At 35.5% G+C, this 24,293-nt stretch overlaps 2 protein-coding genes across 4 annotated transcripts in view; one reads left to right on the top strand and one right to left on the bottom strand.

The window, feature by feature from the left end:
• Window positions 1-20,161, bottom strand: part of LOC123529372 (transmembrane protein 168-like) — a 40,666-nt gene extending 20,505 nt beyond the window's left edge. The window contains exons 1-3 of one of the 2 annotated variants that reach the window (XM_045309683.2): window positions 19,831-20,161; window positions 19,448-19,523; window positions 5,016-6,405 (exon numbers count right to left, since the gene is read on the bottom strand). In XM_045309683.2, the coding sequence (XP_045165618.2) occupies window positions 5,016-6,367 (1,352 nt within the window). In that variant the 5' untranslated portion in view covers window positions 6,368-6,405; window positions 19,448-19,523; window positions 19,831-20,161. The remainder of the gene's footprint in view (window positions 1-5,015; window positions 6,406-19,447; window positions 19,524-19,830) is intronic. The other variant, XM_053521327.1, reaches the window with a different exon arrangement.
• Window positions 20,010-24,293, top strand: part of LOC123529371 (histone-lysine N-methyltransferase EZH2-like) — a 49,737-nt gene continuing 45,453 nt past the window's right edge. Inside the window, exon 1 of one of the 2 annotated variants that reach the window (XM_053521326.1) lies at window positions 20,010-20,147. Coding sequence is in view for 1 of the 2 variants with exons in the window: in XM_053521325.1 (XP_053377300.1) it covers window positions 20,286-20,334 (49 nt within the window). In the remaining variant the exon portion in view is untranslated. Of the gene's footprint in view, window positions 20,148-20,239; window positions 20,335-24,293 lie in introns of those variants that run through there. The other variant, XM_053521325.1, reaches the window with a different exon arrangement.

Raw genomic sequence — 24,293 nt, 5'->3', positions numbered from 1 at the left:
TAACTCTGGTCCAGCTAAAATTCCATACAAGACCCCAGGCAGACTACTCCACATGCTGAATAATATTACAGTAAGGTTTAATAAATCTATTAGTTCAAATATTTTTTGAGATAAAATTATGTTAAACAATCTTTTATGCCCCAATGCAAATTGATGATTAAGTCAAGGGCTATAACACCGGGCTAGCTGAGAGAAATTCCAAACAAATCCCCCTACATATGCTAAATTACATTCCTATATTTCCTGACCTATGGTCAAATACTTAAAAAAATTATATGTGACACAAACTTTTATGCCTTCTTATGCATATTTTTTACTAAGTCAAGGGCTGTAACTCTGGTCTGGCCAAGCGAAATCACAAAAACAACCCAGGTGTAAAATTTCAAATGCTAAAAACCTTAGAGGTTTGGTAATTCTAGGTCAAATATTTTTTGAGGTATGCATGACACAAATCCAAATGGTCAGATGGACAGACATACTGACAGATTTTCTTAAAGTAACTAGTTTTTGAATACTCCTTTGTTCCCTCTTCTTTTTTGCCATGTTAAGAATTTAAACAATATAAAACAAATGGAATAAACAGAATTATTGCTATATACTGTTCTCCTAGACACATTACCCTACTGTATAAGCTGATATCTGAATGGGCGTTCTTACGCATGGATATTTACTGAGCATTTCTTTTCCTACTAAGTACCTAACAAGCGACAATAAGCAGTACAGAATGAACAGAGGTTACTGAACATTACCTTATGATTGTCCTCACCACTCAACAAATGTCCTTTCGTTCACTCAGACAGACACACAGATGTAAAGACAAGGGCAACTCTAAGTGCCTCTATATCAAGTCTTGGGAAGCACAAAAATTATACTTTCATTACCTATGTGTGCTACGGGACATTTGCTGATATAACTTATAAGCATCTCCATAACCAAGTATAGTCTATACTTTTAAGTGCAGTCATGGTTCAATAGACAGTGATGAACTATAACGTAAAAATGTCATTCAAAATTACTAATGAAAATTATACATGTGAATACCAGGTACTATGTTGTAACAAAACGTTGCAAACTAAGGGCGGATCTCTCTAAAAGGCTTCTATCAGTTTTGAATCTTACTACAAATTGTTAACAGAACAAAACTGAAATTAAATTGTGTCCATGCAAAAAACCCAAACTTTTTGTCTAAAAGTACTATGTAGTGCCAAATGAAAATGTATTAACTTACACATGAATTCCATTATGCATGTTAGTCCATGGTTTGCTGCTGTTTATACATACAATAAGCATTCAATAAACAATATTGTTCACAGACTGTTGTTACGCATACAATATGAGATAAGTTTATTTAATTATATTTTTAATTTTTGTTTTTCACTTTCATTCTGTTGAATGTATTATACTGGCTGTATTATCATTACATTTGGCAGTTAAGAGTAGCATGTTATAAATATAAAAGGAAATAATTAAACCATAAGAATAACTTATGATTGGCAAATGTAAGGTCACAGACCAGTCTAACATACACTTATATAAGTATGCAATAAACACTATACTGTTCATGGATTGCTGCCATTGGTATATGTAATAAGTATACAATAAACACTATACTGTTCATGGATTGCTGCTGTTGGAATACGCAATAAGTGTACAATAAACACTATACTCATCATGGATTCCTGCCTTTCATATATGCAAAAAGTGTATGCAATAAGAGTACAATAAACACTATACTGTTCATGGATTGCTGCTGTTCATATATGCAATAAGTATACAATAAACACTATACTGTTCATGGATTGCTGCTGTTGATATATGCAATAAGTATATAATAAACACTATACTGTTCATGGATTGCTGCTGTTGGTATATGCAGTAAGTATATAACAAGAGATCACAGAGTGATCTTGGCGCCCACCAATGTGCCATTTTTGAGTGTTCCAAATTTCAAGACTTACTGATTAGCTCAAGGTCAAATTTCATTTCCGTACACAACACTGTGCATGTGGTCCAAATGCGAAAGCTGTAGCTTGAGAAATGTGAAAGTAGGTCACTAGATCAATCTTTAGGTCAAAGTTTAATTCAGTACACAAAACTATGCAAGTGGTCCAAATTTTAAGGCTTTAGCTTGAGAAATGTGTAAGTAGGTCACTAGGTCAAAATCAAGGGTCAAATTTCATTTCAGAACACAAATCTATGCATGTGGTCCAAATCTGAAGCCTGTACCTTCAAAAATGTGAAAGTAGGTCACTAGGTCAATGTCAAGGTCAAAGTTTGTTTCGGTACACAATCCTATGCATGTGGTCTAAATTTGAAGCCTGTAGCTACAGAAATGTGAAAGTAGGTCACTAGGTCAATCTTAAGGTCAAAGTTCATTTCGGTACACAAAACTATGCATGTGGTCCAAATTTGAAGGCTGTAGCTTGAGAAATGTGAAAGTAGGTCTCTAGGTCAAAATCAAGGTCAAATTTTATTTCAGAATACAGAACTATGCATGTAGTCCAAATTTGAAGCTTGTACCTTCAAAAATGTGAAAGTAGGTCACTAGGTCAATGTAAAGGTCAAAGTTTGTTTCGATACATAAAACCATGCAGGTGGTCCAAATTTGAAGGCTGTAGCTTGAGAAATGAGAAAGTAGGTCACTGGGTCAAAATCAAGGTCAAATTTCATTTCGGAACACAAAACTATGCATGTGGTCCAAATTTGAAGCCTGTACCTTCAAAAATGTGAAAGTAGGTCACTAGGTCAAAATCAATGTCAAATTTCATTTTGAAACACCGAACTATGCATATGGTCCAAATTTGATACCTGTACCTTCAAAAATGTGAAAGTAGGTCACTAGGTCAAAATCAAGGTCAAAGTTTTTTCAAGTGCACAAAACTATGCAAGTGGTCCAAATTTGAAGGCTGTAGCTACAGAAATGTGAAAGTAGGTCACTAGGTCAAAATCAAGGTCAACTCATGTCAAGGTTCATCTTGCCACTCAAAAATATACATGTGGTCCAAATTTGAATGTTGTAGTTATTGACAAGAAGATTTTAAAAGCTTTTCCCTATATAAGTCTATATGAACCATGTGACCCCCGGGGCGGGGCCATATTTGACCCTAGGGGGATAATTTGAACAAACTTGGTAGAGAACCACTAGATGATGCTATATTACAAGTATCAAAGCCCTAGGCTTTGTGGTTTGGACAAGAAGATTTTCAAAGTTTTTCCCTATATAAGTCTATGTAAACCATATGACCCCCAGGGTGGAGCCCTATTTGACCCTAGGGGTATAATTTGAACAATCTTAGTTGAAGACCACTAGATGATGTCACATACAAAATATCAAAGCCCTAGGCCCTGTGGTTTTGGACAAGAGGTTTTTCAAAGTTTTTCCCTATGTAAGTCTATATAAACCATGTGACCCCCATGGCGGGGCCATATTTGACCCCAGAGAAATAATTTGAATCATCTTGGTAGAGGACCACTAGATAATGCTTCATACTAAATATCAAAGCCCTAGGCTCTGTGGTTTTGGACAAGAAGGTTTTCAAAGTTTTTCCCTATATAAATCTATGTAAATTATAGAAATAAACAAAGGGCCATAACTCACTCATAAATTGTTGAACCAGTCTGATTTTCAGGGGGACACAACTAGGGTACCAATACATCATTCTGACAAAGTTTGGTCAAAATCCCCCCGGTAGTTTCTGAGGAGATGCTATAACGAGAAATTGTTAACGGACGGACGGACGGACGGAATGACGGACGGACGGACCATGGACGCAGAGTGATTTTAATAGCCCACCATCTGATGATGGTGGGCTAAAAACACTATACTGTTCATGGATTGCTGCCTTTCATATATGCAAAAACTGTATGCAATAAGAATATAATAGACACTACACTGTTCATGGATTGCTGCTGTTTGTATATGCAAAAGGTGTACAATAGACACTATACTGTTCAAGGATTGCTGCTGTTCGTATATGCAATAAGTGTAAAATAGACACTTTACTGATCCTGGATTCCTGGCTTTCGTATATGCAATAAGTGTACAATAAACACTATACTGTTCATGGATTGCTGCTGTTTGTATATGCAATAAGTATACAATAAACACTATACTGTTCATGGATTGCTGCTGTTTGTATATGCAATAAGCATACTACTCACACGATAAGTATACAATAAACACAATACAATTCACGGATTGCTGATGTTTATACATACAAAAAGTATACAATAAACACAATACTATACAGCTTATAGACACTCAAAATGTATTTAAATATTTAAACGCTAAGTTTCTTTTATCAAAAGAAGGTAAAGTTCTACTAGACATTTTTTCAAGTTAGAACCGTTAAACATCAATAGGTATCTTGACTGATGTCCTGTTGTGGGGAAATTTTGTGCCAATATTGAAATCTCTTACTGGTAATGGTTGATTGAATTACGGACCAGACTTAAAACAGACTGTTAATATCATCTATAAGTGTGACATTGACCTTTAAACTACTGAACTGGAAGTTGCCCATGACTGTTGTCCCATTATGTGGGAAATTTGGGAAATTTTGTGTCAAGTAATATCAAAATCCATTGGTGGATGGTGGATTACAGACCAGACAGGAAAACAAATCCCTGTCGACCTTCAACCTCCAATTGTGACCTCGACCTTTGAGTTATGGTTCTTGGTTTTGCAGACAACATGTTGCCTCATTATGGGGAACATTTTTTTCAAGAAATATTTAAATCCCTTGATGGATGGCAGAGTTACGGACTGGACACAAAAAGGTTGTCAGACGGATGGGATGATGGATTGACTGATGGAAAAGGACAATGCTTTAGTCCCAGATACTGATTTTCATCAAGCACGGGAATTATAATGCTGAAATCCATAAAAAATTAGCATAGACAAGAAAACAATGATTGCTTATTTTGCTTTATGCGATATGAACCTCAAGAAAACATAAAAATAATAACAGTTTCTCTTAAGACTGAAATGTACTAAAACAATGTTAATTACATACCGTTGCCCTGTATGTGGAGCTATGAGTGCATATCCTGTACATGTACCACCCAGGTTATCTCCAAGTTCCCAAAACAGGCTCAATGTTACTGCTTCTATAGGTAGTATAGTCATGACGAGTCCAATGCTGTAATTAGTTTTGGTTTCCCAGCCAACTCCCATTAACAATACTGTTGTTATTAGCGTCAGGAAGATGATCCTTCTAGATATAAGACTAAAGTGACGTATCCCCTTTGAAGCCATGATCCTGTTCATGCTGCGATTGTCCTCTGCTAAACTGTTATACGTTAAATTACATTCTGTTATCTTGTTCATCAGCTTCCATGTTGTAATTAGATATAAAATATGGAAGCAAAGCCAAAATATAGCAAATACTGTGAACAATGGAACAACAACAAACCATTCTTTATGATTGGCTGATAATCGACCAATCACTGCACCTGACACTAAATTCAATAAAAAAATAGAAGTTATGACTAATCTTCTTGTAAAGCCAGATTTTGTAAAGAATGCCTGCCATCTTTCAAGTGTTGAAAGACTTGAAAAATAAAGATCGATAATGGGTTCAAATAAATGGCGGCCAGCAAAGCACATCAAACCATATATGTTAACAGTCCTAGGAACTCCGCTATCATTCACACTAGTCAAACGGGGCAGAAAAATAAGTATCACGACAGCAAATAATGATAATAATGTTAAAATTCCAAGTAAGGACTTCAATCTAATGGCAGCGAGATTCAGTATAAATGCTACAATGCATAGTGAGATAGCTATTGAATCTACTGTTCCTATAACGAGAGATCCTATTATTAATCCTAAACTTTCTAAACATTCTGTTGATGAAAACATACAGGCATCATGCTTTTTCGTTTGTATGAAACGTTCACAGATGCTCCAGAACCATCCGAAGACGGCACTAGTCACTAACAAGATGTCCATGGATTCTTGCAGGGTTTCGTACTGGTATTCCTGAGAATCATTGAACGTTATCACACCAAGAATACATCCAAGCCAGATGTGAAGCAGAGCCTTACCTAGAGAACTGTAATTAAAGTAATATTGCAATGCACAGGAGATCACAAACACAAATAATCCACATAAGGATATCATGAGAACTATAGTGTTACTGGAGTTTGTCCATTCTGTGTACAGCCCAAGTGCCAGGGCAACAGTTAGCATAACATCAGACAGGTACCCCAGATATACCACAGTAAGTTTCGCTCTTGCATCCTTAATATTCATGATGAATGTGTGACAGCACTGCTGTAGAAAATGAAGACAATGAGAAAAGACGACTTGCAGTTGGCGGATAGCTCTGATGCAACGTCTTCTTGTCAGCAGTTTAGTTAACATCTACAAGCTGTGTTATATGAAGTTTCTCTATCCATTACCTGAAAAAAGTAGAATACCGTAATTCCCTTTAATATTTACTTTTTTAACTTATTTCAGAAGAACTTAAAACAAGAGTAGTAAATTGTCACAAAATATGCACAAAACAGCAAATAACATCTGATTTTTGACACTTATTGTCAATTTTCTCAATTTCAACTAATTCAAGGGCCGTAACTCAACAGCAACAATGACAATCTAGCTGGTTATTAAACGTGGTAAAGACAATATGCTAGTCAACATTCTGACTAAGTTTGGTGTACACTGGGTAAGAACAACTTAAACTAGAGTTGCTTTTGAGAAAAGTGCATGTCTCCAACAACTGCCTTATCAGACTTTCAGTGCTTTGATTATCAAAAACAAGTTTCAAGGGCCATAATTCCGAAGTGCCTGGGCCGATTTGGCTTGTTATCAAACTTGGCCTAGGACTTATTGGCAAACACATTTTGTTCAAGTTTGGTGAAGATCAGATGAGAAATGTTCGACTTAGAGTGCAGAAAAGATTTGTGACAGAGACACACAGAGACACAGACAGGAGTAAATCAATATGTCTCCCATACCACTGTGTGGTGGGAGACATAATTATTAAATAAATAATGTCAATTTTCACCATTTTAATTAAAGGGCTATAACTCAAGAGTATCCTGCTGGTTATTAAACTTGTCTGAGATATTATGCTCATAAGTATAGTGACCAAGTTTGGTGAACACTAGAAAAGAACTACATGTACTAAAATTAGAGCACGGACACTTTTTCACAATTTTATGTAATTCAAGGGTCATAACTCAAGGGAGACTGTGAGCATTCAACAGGTTATACAAACTCCAAGATTATTATGCCCATTATCATTGAGACCAAGTTTGGTGAAGAATGAATAAAAACTGCTCAAGCTACACAGCTGACACAGTCAAGTTTCATAATTTTGAGTAATGCAAGGACCATAGCTCCAGAAAGACTTAAAGAATCCAGTTTGTTATCTAGCTTCTCCGTTATATTAACTTAAGCACATAAACATTGTTACCATTGGTGAATACTGGATAAGAACTATTCAAGTAAGAGACTACACAATAACAATTTTCGCAATTTTGAGTAATTCAAGGGCCATAAATAAAGAGCTACTGTGACAATCCAGATGGTTATCAAGCATGGCTGAGTTAACATGTCCATAAATATTTTGACCAAGTTTAGTGAACAATAGATAAGAACAGCGCAAATTAGAGAGCGGACACTGTCAATTTTCCCAATTTTCAGTAATTCAAGGGCTGTAACTCTAGAGCCATTGGGACTAAACAGCTTGTAATCAAAATTAGCAGAAACATGATACCTATTAAATTATGACCAGGTTTCCCATTGGTAATTAAAATATTTCCACAAGTTAAATTACCTCGAAAAATAGGCAAAATAAATAGTGTAATTTTCTGCAAACTGATTGCATCACTTCTTAAGTAGTCAATATATATCAGGAAGTGTCTAGTGGTACAGATCTGTACCTGTATGATCTGATTCTAGAGGTACAGATGAGATCCGTACCTCTAGACAAGTCTATTTGGAACTGTCTACAAGTACAGACCTCCTTTTTCCAAATATTGTGGTTTATTAAAATCTTACATTTTTTTGTACATGACATATCAAACAGGCTTGTCAAGAGGTACTGTGAGTGAGATACATACCTCTAGAATCAGATTCTACCAGTAGAGATCGTAACCATAGACACTGCCTATATCATACAGCATCAGTAATGGTGGACACAGGTAAACAGAAATGTGAAACAAGAGTGCCAGAAAGTCACAATATACGCCTGTCACAGCAAATTTCTTTACACTAACACCTGTATTTGCAAATGGAATTTTAATTTTGTGGTTGTTTCGTAATTATTGTAATTCTTTTGTTTTTCTAAGTCCACAAAAAACTCCTTACCAGGTAAAGATACCTTAAAATACACCTAAAATTTGAAAGTAACATTTATGTTGTACCACAGAAAAGTGGTCTTGGTTTTTCCCTACAGTCAATTATAAAAAAGTTACAATATAAGTTATTTATAGTAACAACTAAAGGAAGTTAATCTTAAAAAAAAAAATAAAAAAATTGTAAGTCCAGCAGTGGTTCCATTTGACCCGGGAGATTTTCAAAAGATGCTCAAAGGACACGGCATGATACTTGCCTGTGCGTCAATCAGGACCCGGGGACATTTTCCTTTGATAATCCTTTCTCTTATCATTCATATTACTACAATAAAACTGTCTCGTGTATTCTAAATAAACACTCGCGGTCACTGAAAGGAAGCTTACATGTAATCACACTAAGTTAATGATATGCGTGACGTAAGTAGTAAGGTATGAAAGGTGGAGTTAAACCACAGTTGACAGGCGATCGCAAGGCGGGACTTGTCAAATGACTAGTAAATTTCCAATTTCTAATTGGCGAAAATGGCCCAAAGCTATGTTGGGTGACTGAAATATGTGAAAAATCATTATTCATCTGTGTAATAAACTACATTCGTTATTGAAAGGAGGGAAGCAAATTTGCAACAATTTTATTTGATTAGGCAGTCAATACTGGTGATAATCAGATTACTTAATAAAATTTGGATGATTATAATCATTATTTTGTATGCTTAATACCAGGTAGAGATAGGTCAAAATAAAACCCAAAATTGGATGTAACATGCATGTTGTACTACAGAAAAGTGGTTTCGATTTTTCCCTACGATTAGTAATGAAAAAGTTACAATATAAGCTATCTATAGTAACAACAAAGGGAAGTAATTCTAAAGAAGGGACCTGCACATGACACTCCATCTCATTATGGTGTACAATTGTGTCAAGTTACATAAAAAACCTCCATGCATGAAGAAGAAATGCTCCTGACAAAGTCATTCTTGTATCTGACCTTTGGCCTCTAAGTGTGACCTTGACCTTAGACCTAGGGACCTGGTTCTTGCCCACGACACTCCGTCTCGTGGTGGTGAACATTTGTGCCAAGTTATATCAAAATCCCTCCATGCAAGAAGAAGAAATGCTCCGAACAAAGTTTTCATTCGTATATCCTTTAACCGCTAAGTGTGACCTTGACCTTAGACCTAGGGACTGGTTCTTCTGCATGACACTCCGTCTCATGATGGTGAACAATTGTGCCAAGTTACATCAAAATCCCTCTATGCATGAAGAAGATATGCTCCGGACAAAGTCATTCTTGAATTTGACCTTTGACCTCTAAGTGTGACCTTGACCTTAGACCTAGGGACCTGGTTCTTGCGCATGACACTCTGTCTCATGATGGTGAACAATTGTGCCAAGTTTCATCAAAATCCCTCCATGTATGAAGAAGATAATGCTCCGGACAAAGTCTGTGGACGCCGCCCGCCCAGCTGCCCAACCGCCCGCCAGGGGCGTTCCCATAATACATCCAGTTTTTCGAACGGGCGTATAAAAAAGTAACTGTATCATAACTGCAAGTCCAGGGGTGGCAAATTCAATTGTCCATATTGCCCAGTTTGTCCCAAACCTTGTATGGACAAGGGAAATTTGACCAAATTTACTATATAACTATCATATGGACAAGTACAAAATAGCAATTGGACAAGCAAGTCAAATTCAGATTTTGCCACCCCTGCCTAAAGTACTATTTTAAGTTTGAATCTAATTCATTAAGTAATAACAAAGAGAAAGAGAAAGTGCAACAATATCAACCTGAAATTTTTAGTAAAGAGGGCGCATAATTCATGAAATATTGGTGCCAGAGACAGAGTTATGGCCCTTGTGTCATATGATGTGGGTGATGATGTGCTACAAGTATTTTCTATGTATGAATAAAATCTGTTTGGTAATAACAGATACTGAGCGAAAATGTATCAAATTTTAACTTTAACCTGAAATTTTATGTATAAACTTTCACTAAAAATGTAGCATCATTCATTAAATATTGGTGCCAGAGTTATGAGACTTGTGTCATATGATGTGGGTGATGATGTCAAACAACTGTTTTAAGTTTGGATCAAAATTAATCCTTTTTGTAATAACAGGGATATAGTGAAAATGCACAAAAATTAACCTAAAATTCTAAGTAAAAAGGGGACATAATTCATGAAAAATTGGTGCCAGAGTTATGTACCTAAATGTGTCATATGATGTAGGTGATGACGTGGAACAACAATTAAAGTTTGTATCAAATCCATTTAGTAATAACTGAGACAGAATGAAAGTGCACCAAAACTTTAACCTGAAATTCTAAGTAAAAATGGGGGATAATTCATAAAATATTGGTGTGAGAGTTATGGCCCTTGTGCAAGATGATGTGGGTGATGATGAGCAGGGTTCGACACTAACGGTGTCCCGGGGGCCCGAGGATCCCAAATTTTGAGAAGGAACACCAACTTCTTAAAGCTGGGATTCCGGCTGGATACCTATTTTTTTTGTCAATGATATCCAAAAAGTAAAAGATAAATACCTGTTTGAAAAATATTTTAACCCTTTCACACATCGATACGTTTATCACCGTATCTATCGATTACCAAACAGAAACGTATTGACCCGTGTCTTATCGGTTACCCGATAGAAACGTATAATACCGATTAACGGCCATTTGAACAGAATCGTTTTATCCCGTGTCTCATAATCAATCGCTTTATTTTCGTTCTTTTCATAAAGAAAGAAATTCCGGATGTTTACTAACTCAAAATATGGGATTTCGTCATCATTATTTACGTACAAGATCATGTGGTTACTATTTTGGCAGTGGCTACGATTACGGTACAATAATCCTAGCCTCTGGTTCTAGTATTACGGAAGTTCCGTATTCCTAGACAACCCTATGAGGATAGGCTAGGATTACGGAAGTATTTAAGAGGCATCAAATATATGTTAGGACATGCATAAATGACGTTGTAAAATTACTTATTTCACTATTATTTCGTGCTATCGATCCGCTGTTTTGGGTTAGTATAATCTTAATGGTGGCACGCGGAAATATTATAGAATTATCTATGTTTCATATATACCTGCAATTTTTGTCATCAAATCAACACAAATATGGTCTTTAATAACATACAATATGGTTAAAAATAAAAAAAATCAAAGTATAGAATATTTTTTTAAACCTAACTTTTACCCTCATATTTCTATATTTCCGCGGGCCGCCATTAATATAGCGTTTAAGATTATACTAACCCAAAATGGCGGATAGATAACACGGAATAATAAGGCAGGCATCAAAAATCGCTATTTTAATAAAGTGAACTAAGAAGTTTACAACATCATTTATGCATGTCCTAACATATTTTTGATGTCTCTTAAATACTTCCGTAATCCTAGCCTATCCTCATAGGGTTGTTTAGGAATACGGAACTTCCGCAATCCTAGAACCGGAGGCTAGGATTACGGTACCGTAATCGTAGCCACTGCCTACTATTTAAATATATCGGGTACTTTTCAAAGAAAGACACCGGGGTTTTTTCCTACATGTGCACGACGCTACATCATGGAAAATTACTGAGAAAACTGCTTGCAACTGGCCGGTTCGCGGGACTTTCCTCGTTCTAAAAATAACAACCATTTAACATCTAAGTATTTTTAAAATGTGTTAGGTCATGAAGGTCAGGGGCGTAGCTTGCTATTTATAAGTTGCAGGCCCGATAGATCGAGCGCCGAAGGTGCGAGTTTGGACGGGGGGTCTGGGGGCGCTCCCCCAGAAAATTTTGAAAAATTAGAGTGTCTGTGGTGCATTCTGAGACATTCTGGCCGATTAAGACCAATACTAAGCGGAGGAGTTCAGGTCAATAAAAACACAAGAAACGATCAAAATTCAGTTTGTGACTAAGTCAACAGAACTAAGTATTACTTACCCAACATTACTTTTATTTTCAAAGAGGTCATTTACCGTTAAAATGTGACACCTACGGTCTAAAAATTTATCTTTAATCCATTAAATGACCTGACTGACGCATTTTTCATCGTTAATTGCATCACATAGTACCCACTGGCACCAGATCAGAAAGAAAATGCCTCCGTACGTGTTATACCCTACCCCTAGGTATTCTATAAGAACCATGGTCGTGAACGGGAAATTATACTAACCCGTTTCAATGGTACATTTCTCAACTTAAACGCGCAGTTCGGTGAATGGGTATGTAGCATATTGAACAAGCGATAATTTGTCTTCCATCGTGCACCAGTCACATTGTCTAATATTCCATATTGCTGAGAATTATCAACATATTTTATGCTTTCGTCAACGTTACAGAAAAAAACTTGCTTGACCTTCCCTAATGAACATCCGGTCTAGAGGTCACGACAGTGTGCACATGTTTGGCGAAACATAAACAAACAAAAAACAGAATTTAAAAAATCACAATTTTAAAAACTCGAAATGATGAATGAAATTCATCTTGTATACGATATTTAATTTGAAATCGTACATTGGTCTGCATCTGTTCTGTTTATTTTATTCATTTTGCACATTAATGCTGCATTTTCCACATTTTAGCGAAACGTGTAGTAAAGTGACGATTGACATACATTTTCACAACAGCCAATCAGAATGGTTTTTTTAATCTAGAACGGAACTTCACCGGGGAAGTTCAAGCAGTTTTTTGTGTTACGTTGAAATTACTATAAACTACGCGTTGTTTTTCTAAGATAAGATGTATTAAAGAAATGCTACCGGTACTCAATGGAAGATAAATTACCACTTGTTTGATATCCATAGCACACATTTATCGCACTGCGTGTTTTAGGCATGAAATGCGCGATTGAAACGGGTTAGTATATTTTCCCGTTCATGACCATGGTTCTTATAGAATACCTAGGGGTAGGGTATAACACGTACGGAGGCATTTTCTTTCTGATCTGGTGCCAGTGATAGTACCAGTTTTAAACATTTTATTAATATTCTAACACGACCCGTCACATATATATATAAATACTTAAGGCAACCACATATATACTATTCTGCGATAAAGTATTAGGGCAGCGCATGTGGTAAATTACTAACAAACGATGGGACGTAAACTCCTCACAGCGATTTGATTGGATTTAAAATCACATGTTAAATTATCACGTGACGATAGAAATATCATGTGATTTTGTGGGAAAAAAAAGATTTATTTTTATCATCAAAGTTTCAAAAATTCACTTTTATTAGTGCATCAACAGTATAAAAAACAAAAAACACAAACAAAAATCAAAATTTGATGAAAATGCTTTGTGGTGACAGTGTAAAAGTAATTGTAACTGACGTTCTGTATGATGCTGCAATGAAACTGATGCTACGGTTCATCATAGTTAGGATTATTCTTAAATGTAATTTGTTGACGATATTTATTTAGAGTGGATATGGAATATATCTCATCGAGAGGTGATGCAATTAAATATTTTTAATAAACGAGCACGTAGCGCGGGTAAAATGTTAAAATTGTATCAGTTCCCGATGTGATATTCCATATTCATCAAAACAAATAAATTCCGTTTATTTTTTGCTGAATGTTATTTACCGATTAAATGTTGGAATTTATTACTATTAAACAGATGAATTCCAATAATTATTCAACTGGAATATAACCTGTATACGCACTTCAAAGTATGTACGGTACCTGTCACAATATGTCCTTTGCGTAAGGTAATCTTAGACAAAATCTAAGTTTCTACATTTCACGGACGCAAAACTGTTGATTATTTCATCAATATCAATTTCTATTTCCCTGTGAATGTGAAGAATTCCTAAGTTTGACAGGCGGTCTCCTGTCATGGTACTTCTTAGGTACGACTTGATTCTACGCATTGAACTAAAAAACGTTCACATGAAGCAGATGTAGCAGGCATTGTAGCCAGTACTGAAAAACAAGGTATATTCCAGGATAAGCCGCCTTAGAAGTGACATCTAATGTTGAAAGTAGTGTGCTTGGTCTGAGCAGATTGGCTTGACCCCATCTGACTCTCCAGCGTTGAATCTCCCCACCGAATGATTCTCTTGTTGAGGCAATATCCTGCGCAAACGTAGCGTAAATTGCATTAACGTGATCATCATTTAACTCATCCAACCTTGATGGAATCAGAAGTTGGCACAAAACGGTCTGGTTGCTCATTACCCGATCTGTAATCTCTTGAATCAAATGGTCCAGAAATAAGTAATAAAGGGCTACCCGCCAGTAGGCCTTTGGATCCGCTATCTGGTAATTGGCCCTGTTACGTTGGTTCATATTCTGACGGGGAACACAGGCGCCAATCTGAATAAAAAGTATTGGTAAACAGTACTTTCCAATTTTGTCCTGTCAAAGAATAAACTTTAATAAAAATGCAAAACAACATATTACGATCAAATTATAATGTGAGCATTATGTAGTGTACAATATAACTTTCTATTCAAGGCTTACATGAACATGTAGATGTCCGGTTAGTGTAGTCGGCAATGACGTGGACTTTTCAGTTGAGGGTCACAATCACTTATAACTATGTGGTAGTTATAAAATAATTTCTTTAGACTTTCGCCCTCTACCTCTGTCTGTTCATTACTTTCTGAAGTATGATGGGCACGCCAACAGTTTAGATTGGATAAATTAATTTAGAATGGAGAACTGATCATACCATCGGCTCATGTTAGCTCTTACTTCAATATTAGAAAACGGCATGACCAATAAATGTTAAGAACAGCGTAACAAGAAGCAAGATACACTACCTGAAACTCTGATGCAATATCCACAGCTTTCTGAAATACTTCGTCAAACACAGCCTCTTCTTCTCGTTCTGCACGTAGTAAAAATAAACTACCACATTAGCTTCCCGAACAGCTTCCCCCAAATCCATGTCCACCTTGACATAACACAGATACTATATTTGCTTGCAGACTATAACTAATTGATTGATTAACAAGCAGAGAGAAATATACATTGAATATCTAAATTTTGGTAGAGTCTGTTCAGTTCACGAAGTTCATCGAAAAATGCTAAGCCTATGTTATTAATTTTTGATTGTAACAATTATTTATCTAAAGCGGTACATGGTATATAACTGCACTAATTGTTTATCTAAAGCGGTACATGGTATAATTGCAAATTAACAGCAAATTACTTTAAAATTTACTTTATATGCAAACTGATTCAATTGTAAGGTAAGATTAAAGCTTATCAAGTCAATACCAACACGTTTCCTTGACAAAAAAACAACAACAACAATTAACCGGTACTATATGTGATGTGGTGATGACAGCAGTGCCCCATTACACTAATAATATAACAATAAACAATTACCTGCTGAAGTATAGCTGTCAAGCCAACAAGAGAACTCAGTATATGTTCGCAAGTCACAAGCGTGATGATGAATTCGAACCTCAGTATGGCTCTAACGTGCTCTCCTGCTTTTTCGTCATTGTCTGCCTCGAGCGTTTCCAAAGCATGTACTACAACTGGGAAGGACTTCCTAAACGTCATCAGTGCGTCTGTCCGGCTCGTCCATCTTGTTTCACAGAGCGTCCTAAGCTTTTGGCGACCTTCCAACTGCTCACGTGTGACGGCGTCCTCCGCTAATTCATTTGCAAATGCTTCTAACCGTTTTCCCGAGTAAGAAAATGCAAAGGTAATATCTTGAACTGTCTTCATCATTGTCCTGACGCACTGAAGTTTCGATGTGTGGACCAACGCTAAAAGTTAAAGACTAGTGCGATTTAATAAATTGCACATATTCCCAGCGCCATCGTAGCATTGGCCTCTTAGCTTTAAAATGTCCAGTCCACAATCCTGTACATGTTGTAATATTGCCTGTGCCAAGGCAGTCCCCTTTATAGAAGGACACGTAACAAAACCTATGAATTCTTCATGCAGCTCGTGCTTTCCCTCATTCCGATCAATAAAACGTATGCACACTGAAAGTTGTTCTTTAGAGAACAATCAGTTGCTTCATCCGCCATTATAGCAAAATAAATTAGAACTCCTGCACCTGGTTATAATTCTTTTAATTACCTGATCAGCACATAAACCTAAGAGTTCGTTCTGTATGTCAGGAGACGTGTATTTTCATTTTTATTTGCAAATTCTAAAATGGTAAGCAAGGGCTGGGTCTGTCTGTGCAAAACTATTCAAGATAACCATGAAATTACTGTTCTCTCCAGTATGCCCTCTAATTGCTATATTTTGTTTTCCAAGTAACAAAAGAACTTCTATGATACGGCGCAGAATATACCTGTTATTCTCAACAGTTTTCTTGATAGAAGATGAAAGTTTGCTAACTACGGACTCCTGCTTCCCTGTGGAGATATCAACAAAATTTTCTGACTTCACCATACTATCCTTGTGGGATTCGTCAGTTTCATGGCGGCTTATGGCTGTGGACAAGTTCTTCCAGTCATTGAAAGGTAGTGAAGAAAAATACCTTGATTTGCTGTTGTCAAATAGCAGACAAGGTGCACATAAAACGGCATCCAAAGACACAGAATCCTTGAGCCATGGATATTGACGGAGCCATCTAGCATTAAATCTTCTTTGTTTTCCACTAATAAGTCTGAAAGAACGATAAAAACCTTCTGATAATTTTAACATAACGTCCACTTAAATGTCTATTCAAGCGGTTAATTAAAAAAAAAAAAAAAATCTGCTTCCTGGATTCGAACCTGCACCGCTTGGTTTACAAGTCAAGCGCGCTAACCTCACAGCCACAGAGGCATGTTCACTTCACGCAAGATTATGTTATATATAATATTATTAATCATGCGTAACTTCATATGTACATAATGTATGAGAACACATCTATTTTAAAAAGCAATATATTCTATTTTCAACATTCCGGTATACAGTATATAATATCAACGCAAATTGGATTTGAGCGCTCTACAATAAGGATATCTAAAGTAGATAATAAATAGCTTACCTTGACGGGAATTGGAATTCTTCTGAACCCGTCCATTCAGTTTTTAGAGTTGTATTTTCTCGAATCATTCCAAAGAGAAATATCTTTCTTATCTCCTGGGTCAGGATAAAGCGGACCCGATGACGCCATTTTCAAATTTGGTGCCAAAAAAACTTAGCGCAGGGTAACAAAAGCGCTTATAATAAAATGTAAACTACAAGTCGCTAGCTAATCAGAGCAAATGTCTATTTGCCGACATTAACAAAGTTGCGGGGCGATATTTTGCGAGGCGGTGGTATACGAACGAGAAAATAATTAAACTACTGGCATCTGTCTTATTAGTTTTAATCATGGAAATAGAATAATCAGGCTCTAATTACATGTTCGATATTGGTTTTCATATGATCATTAGCTCCCTACACCCTAACCCCCCTTACCCTTCGATTTTTATTGCATATTTGGCATTTTTATTTTTTTCATTTTCTCGGGTAATCTGCAGGCCCGGGCCTGCAGTGCCTTATAGAAGCTACGCCACTGAAGGTCATGCGTGATAGATGCAGATTTCCCCTGAACAACAATTTGTGTTTACGATGGCTTGGAACTTATGGCCTTACACAAAGAAGTATAAAATATATTTATTTTTATAGCTCTTTGCCTTACATAACGGGAAGTGTTAATCAAAACAGAAGGACCGCGGCTTCCAAATATTTTATGACACCCCAAGAGTTAATTGCAGCGGAAGTCACCCGTGATGTACCGACGTTTGATCATCAAAATATTACTTAATATTATCTAATATTTTAATTTTTAGCACAAGAATACTGTAGTCGGTTACGAGTCTCGATCTCAGCGATCTTTTTGCACTTTCAGAAATTTTACGATCCGTTATTTTTGTAGTGTTATTCAGTTTGATGTTGTTTTTTTTTATATAAATACTTACCGATTCCGATTCGGAAGATAAGTCTATTAACTATAAATCAAACTTTCAAACATCAAAATGAAATTGTTTATGAATTTCAATGTGAAAGTAATCCAAAACAGAATTTTATGCCTAAAAATATAATTCCCTTACTTTAACACTTTATATCTTCAAACCTCAAAGAGAAACTACAATAAATTTTGTATCATCGGAAATATAAATGCCAGGTAATATTAAGATTTTATATTTTAAAATATATGAAGAGAAGTCAAGAATTTCAAGAATTTTTTTTTTGATATTATAATTTTTAGTGGTTGTCACAGTAGACTTGACAATGATTATATCTATAAGATACAAGTGTCTCCAAAGTCGAGACCTTGTATTGACATTGGCAAACATGTAAATTGATATCAGTTTGGATACATTCTTCTGTAGGAGTTAAGGTGTCAGCCACTTAATACAGAGGTTGCGGGTTCGAATCCCACTGGAGTCACAACCGTAACTTCTCATAAGACACCTGTTGTGATTGTTTTTATATATCATATTATGAGGGATCCCAAAGCCTGAGGAGGACCCCCAGATTTAAAAAGTAGAGATTCCTTTGGGAACCTTGTTCAAATAAGTTAGTGTCTAACCCTGATGAGGAATAACACTTTAAGGTCAGATGCAAATCCATCAAGTAATTAAAGAGATAAAGAAAGATGAGAAAGTGCATCAAAACTTTAAGGTGTGGATGCTGAAGGATGACGACACTGCGGTGAGTAGGATAGCTCTCCATATACTTTGTATGGTAAAGCTAAAAATAATTATGAAAAATATGTTATGACGAAAGTTATGACAACTATGCCTAGCTTTTCACTGGCAATTACATTATATATTGGGGTTATATAGTACATAAAGGCATGTATATTGATTACCGACCCCGTAACTGACCATCTGGCAAAATCAACACCCGTATATATTTTTCGTTTCTAATTAATACTAAGTATAAATATTTTTTCTTGAAAATTGACATGCATACGTAAAAATATATTCTTAATAAAAGCTTAAAAGGATTTTAAAAAGTACTCATCACTTTAGATTTTATGTCTTGATTTTGCCTGTCACTTGAGATTTCTTTGCATATAAAATCTGGCGAAAACAACACCCGTATACGTTTCTCGTTTTAAAACCAAACTTTATATAAATATTTTTTTCTTGAAAATTGACATGCACACTAAGAAATATATTCTGAATAAAAGCTTAAAAGGATTTAAAAAAAAAATCATCACTTTAAATTTTATGTCTTGATTTTACCTGTCATTTGAGATTTCCACGCATGTAGAATCCGGCGAAATCTAGACCCGTATAAGTTTTTCACTTCAAAACCACCCTACATATAAATATTTTTTCTTAAAAATTGACATGCACAGCTAGATTTATACTTTTAATAAAAGCTTTAAAGGATTTTTAAAAATATTCATTAGTTTACATTTTATGTCTAGATTTCGCTAATTTGATTAGATTTCGCGAAATCTACTAGATTTCGCTATTCAGTCATACCGGTTCGCTATAGATGTAAACTTAAACATCTGAAACTAATGTCTTTACTGAATCAAATTCTTTATAAATGTAGAACAAATATATCCCTCCCATCTTTGACAATTCCTATTATCCTAACCGAATTCTACTACACTTACATTTATGTTCTGTTTTTGAAGATCTGCTTCAGGAATAAAGCCGGAAAAGATGCGATATACTGACGGAAAAATTGAATCTCAAGAGAAGTATATCAGTAAATGAATTCTATTAATGTACACCTTGCTGTCAGAGTTTTGTTTGGGTTGACAAACACACATAACACCGGAAAGTGTCGCACAGTCTTCGAGTCCGCTCGGTCTTTTCCCTTGAAAATTTGGTGGCGGTAGATCTTTGTTTATAAATTTTTTTGCTAGTTTTCGTAAGAAATATCAAACAAAAACTAGCACTTGTCATTTGGATAGTCGCAGTTGATCAGGTACTGCCACATATATGTTTCTTATAAACTTTATAATATTCAATCCGTTAATATTATATTAGGAAGATTGTCTGTTATATGTTTTCGCGATGTGCCGGCAGTTCAAGTGTAATCGATTGTAGACGATAGTTTACCAGGATGGGCTTTCCAAACCACATGATCGATGCACTAGAAGGCGCCAATCTAAGTAATGAGACTTCGGATAGACTGATTTTACTTTGTGATATTTTACACTGTCATACATATGATCAGGTCTAGGAAAGTGGTATATTTAGAGTAAACTGGGGTTGTATCGGACACCTCCAGGAACGTGGTAACATATACGAGCTACGTCACGGTTAACTTCGGCATACCTTTGTCTTTTACGTACAGCTGATATTGCTCGATCAAATTAAACGCACAGTCCGATAATGGCCAAGTTACTTCACAGGTTATAAATGTTTTTGTCTGTAAACATACTGAAGGGGAGTATCGGACGTTTTCTGGGGTGTATCGGACAGCAAAACGGGGTTAACTGGACGGTAAATTTTTGGCGGGGTTTATCGGACACTTTCGACTTTTTAAAAAAAAAAAGCAACATATTTTATTTAGATCTCAAAGATTATCTCAGTTAACATCATATTAAACATGTGTGTTTTGTAAAATTTAACGTTGACAATCTAGCTTTCATTTCCATTTCCAAATTTCACAATGTCCACTTCACAGTTTATGTCCCTTTTATTAAACGTTTGCGAATCGGCTTGATATTTTCTTTCATGGCCTGTTTCATTTTCTTTTCTTTTTGTTTCATTAGTCTGGCTAGTTTTCTTTCCTCCTTCTTTAATGCTTCTTCTTCTTTCTTCTTCTTTATTTCCATCTTCTCCCTAACAATTTCATCACTGGTGAGTAACCTGAACAAGAAAAAAAGAATATATAACACACGATGACGGAAACTTACACGAACAAATCGATCAGTGCTTGTTAAAAATCGATCGCAATTATTAGGAATATTGAACATTGTGATTTGTTGCAATGATGATATTTACCCTGTTTATGCTTCAGAAACACAAAGCAATGCTATTCTGATATATATATATATATAAGGCCTTAATATTTTTTGCTTCCGGTAACATGCTGAAAATAGGTTAGGCAGGTTAGAGGGTTTTTTTTTCATTTTTATTATTAATTGAGACTTTTCTGTCAAAAAAAAAATGAATACAAATAAAGGGGTTATGCCTTTAGAGCATCAGTAAATTAATTTCTAACATCACGGACCATGTTTAAAGCATAGGAAGTGCAGTTTTGAAACTTTTTGTCAACATTAAAACATTAAGAATAGGGCAAAAAAAAATATGGTAGGTCGGGATACCGGTAACAAACATTTTTTTACGCCAAAACACCCTTAACATGGTTAAAACCTGTCGGCGATATAGAACGTTTTAAGTATGTATATTTCGATTTTAGTTTAGCTATAACTTGATCGGCAAACACAAGGATATTATTTCCTATGTATGATATTTTAAGATGAGCATTTTGGCCGATTTTGAATGTTATAAACGTTTATACAATTTGAAAGTTCTCATGCATACCTGTGGGACGTCAACTTTCTTTTTGAAGACTTGCCTACTGACTTAATTGGCTTGGGGAGAGCAAATATGCGATCAATTTCTTCGCTAGGAGATGTTACTTTTACCGATATTGTATGAGTATCTTGTAGCAACTCGGGCGTGGGGATTTGACCCACATTATCCGGTTCCTGACCGATTGAGGAAGTAGGCGATTCCATTATGGTGAAATTGTGCAGTTCTATTGTGTGTTCATTTGATTCTTGTAAAATCCCACTGCCTTCAGCGTTGACATTTATTTCGGACCGCATTATTGCATCCAACACTTCTGCTGCAGTTACCGACTCTAAAGTTAATGTTCCGCTGTCATCTGCTGTTCCCAGAAGTTCAGCATCCAATTCCTAAATAAAACAGTGTTTTTATAATAATGATGATAAAAATCGTATTACTAACATACAACATTGATTTTATTTATTTTTTTCAACATATAATACTACAAGCTGTAGTGGTGATAGTGGTTGACTGTAGCGCCAACGGTAGCAGTAGCAGTTGCAGTACTAAATAAGTTCACGGGCTAATGTAGATGCCCGTGCCAAGAATAGCGGCAAGTTCATTTTTACTGTTAACTCTCATTTTCAGTTATAGTATCAATGACGGAGGAAGAATATTGTATTTTATCATATACCTATATAAATTACTTGTGTGTCAAAAACTCGGTTTGTATTTCACAAGTATATACAATACAATACAATACAATATTTATTTCTCTCATTTCATGGTATACATGACAATATGAGGTACCAAATTATACAAATACATAGTGAGGCATGTGTTATTCACTGTTTAAAAATAGTAAATCGTTACAAAGCGGGAGTAGGACCCGGATCTGAATATTTGTACATATGAAATGTCAATGTTGAAACATCTGTATAATCTCTTTTACAAATAGACAAAACTTTCTATAAAGAACATGATTATTGGTATCTGTATTCATAATTCTAAAGAATGTAATAATATTTGGACAACGAATGAATTGCTGTTTGATATAATTTTTCCTTAACGTATTTAATATAGAAACATTCAAGTAAGTAATGAAATTCGTCACCAATATTTGAATTACATAGGGTACATTTTCTCTCATCATATGGAGTTCTATTCCAGCTTCCTGTCTCAACAGGAAGTTTATGGTTTTTTGTTCTGAATTTTATGATATAATTAAGATATCTATGATCTGTACAGGTAAGATATTTTTCAAAACAAAATTCATGTTTGAAAAGTTTATATGTCCTACAGCTAGATGAATTTTCTAAATTTGAATGCCAATCGTTCAAAAAAAGATCAAATAGCTTTTGCTTGACAGACATAACCAACCATTTAAAATTCGGAAAAGACTGGGACTCAAAATATTCGACATTCCACAGCTTATAAATATATTCTGAACATTTCTAATCCAAAGAAACTTTCTTGAATTGTTTGCAACTGGATTTGAATACTTATAATGTCCGAACAGTAATAAATACATATCCTTGGTGAGTTTTACATCGTTGCATGATACAATTTTTGCCCAGAATGAAATAATTCTTGTCTTAATATCAATTGCAATAGGTTTTACACCTGTTTCACCATACACAATACTATTTGGCGTACTAGATTTAACCTTTAAAACAGTTTTTAAAAACTTAAGTTGAACACGTTCTATAACTTCAATATTTCCATATCCCCATATTTCACAACCATACAACAATATAGGTTTAACAATGCTACTAAATAGATCGATTTGGGTATCGATAGGTAGACATATATGAACATGCCGTTTTGTACCTTTTGTATTGTATGCTGCCGGACTACTTTCATAAGATATGTATAACCCGACACAGATTAGCATCAATAAACATTGAAAAATTCGTTCGATAACATTACAACAAACAAAAAGGTGGTGATATATAATAAAGGCTCATTATAACAGAAGCTAGATCTGGGATTTTGTATTCGGCTCTCGTGGATTTTGTAAGATCGGATCACACTCAGCGCTTGTGCGCCTCGTGAGATCAAATCTTGAAAAATTTACTGGAGCCGAATACAACATCCCAGGTCAATCGACTATTATAATTATAAACCTATATTATTATTTCTGGTGCATGTAATAATTACGTTTATTGGAGTTATTATGTAATGAACATTTTACTTTTTAATATGTTATTATTATATATGCATATGTAAAATCCACATCAGGTACTTACATCGTACGGGTTTCTCTCTTCAAGCTGACTCTTAGGCTCGTTGACCATTTCATTCTTTTGCATGGGGTGCTCTTGGTCTCTGTTCGAAGCAGACTCGTCGAGGGCATTGCTGAACGCGGCGGTGTCCATTTCACTGGTAAAGGTGTCGAAAGCATTAGAAGGCATAAATGCGTTATCGGGTATGGCTGATTTGTCAGGTGGATAAATGCCACATGCCGAGAAGCCTTTCGTTATGTTATGTTTTGTAAATGTCCTTTCATAAGCGTACTTTAAAAGACTAGGCCACACCCATTTACATACCAAATTGCTCGGAGATTGTGACATGAACTCGGTACATTTCCGGTTATACTCCTTAGAAAAGG

The sequence above is a fragment of the Mercenaria mercenaria genome, chromosome 13, assembly GCF_021730395.1.
Source record: "Mercenaria mercenaria strain notata chromosome 13, MADL_Memer_1, whole genome shotgun sequence".
NCBI lineage: Eukaryota > Metazoa > Mollusca > Bivalvia > Venerida > Veneridae > Mercenaria > Mercenaria mercenaria.
The sequence above is the reverse complement of the archived record's forward strand: the minus strand, read 5'-3'. Positions and strand labels throughout refer to the sequence as shown.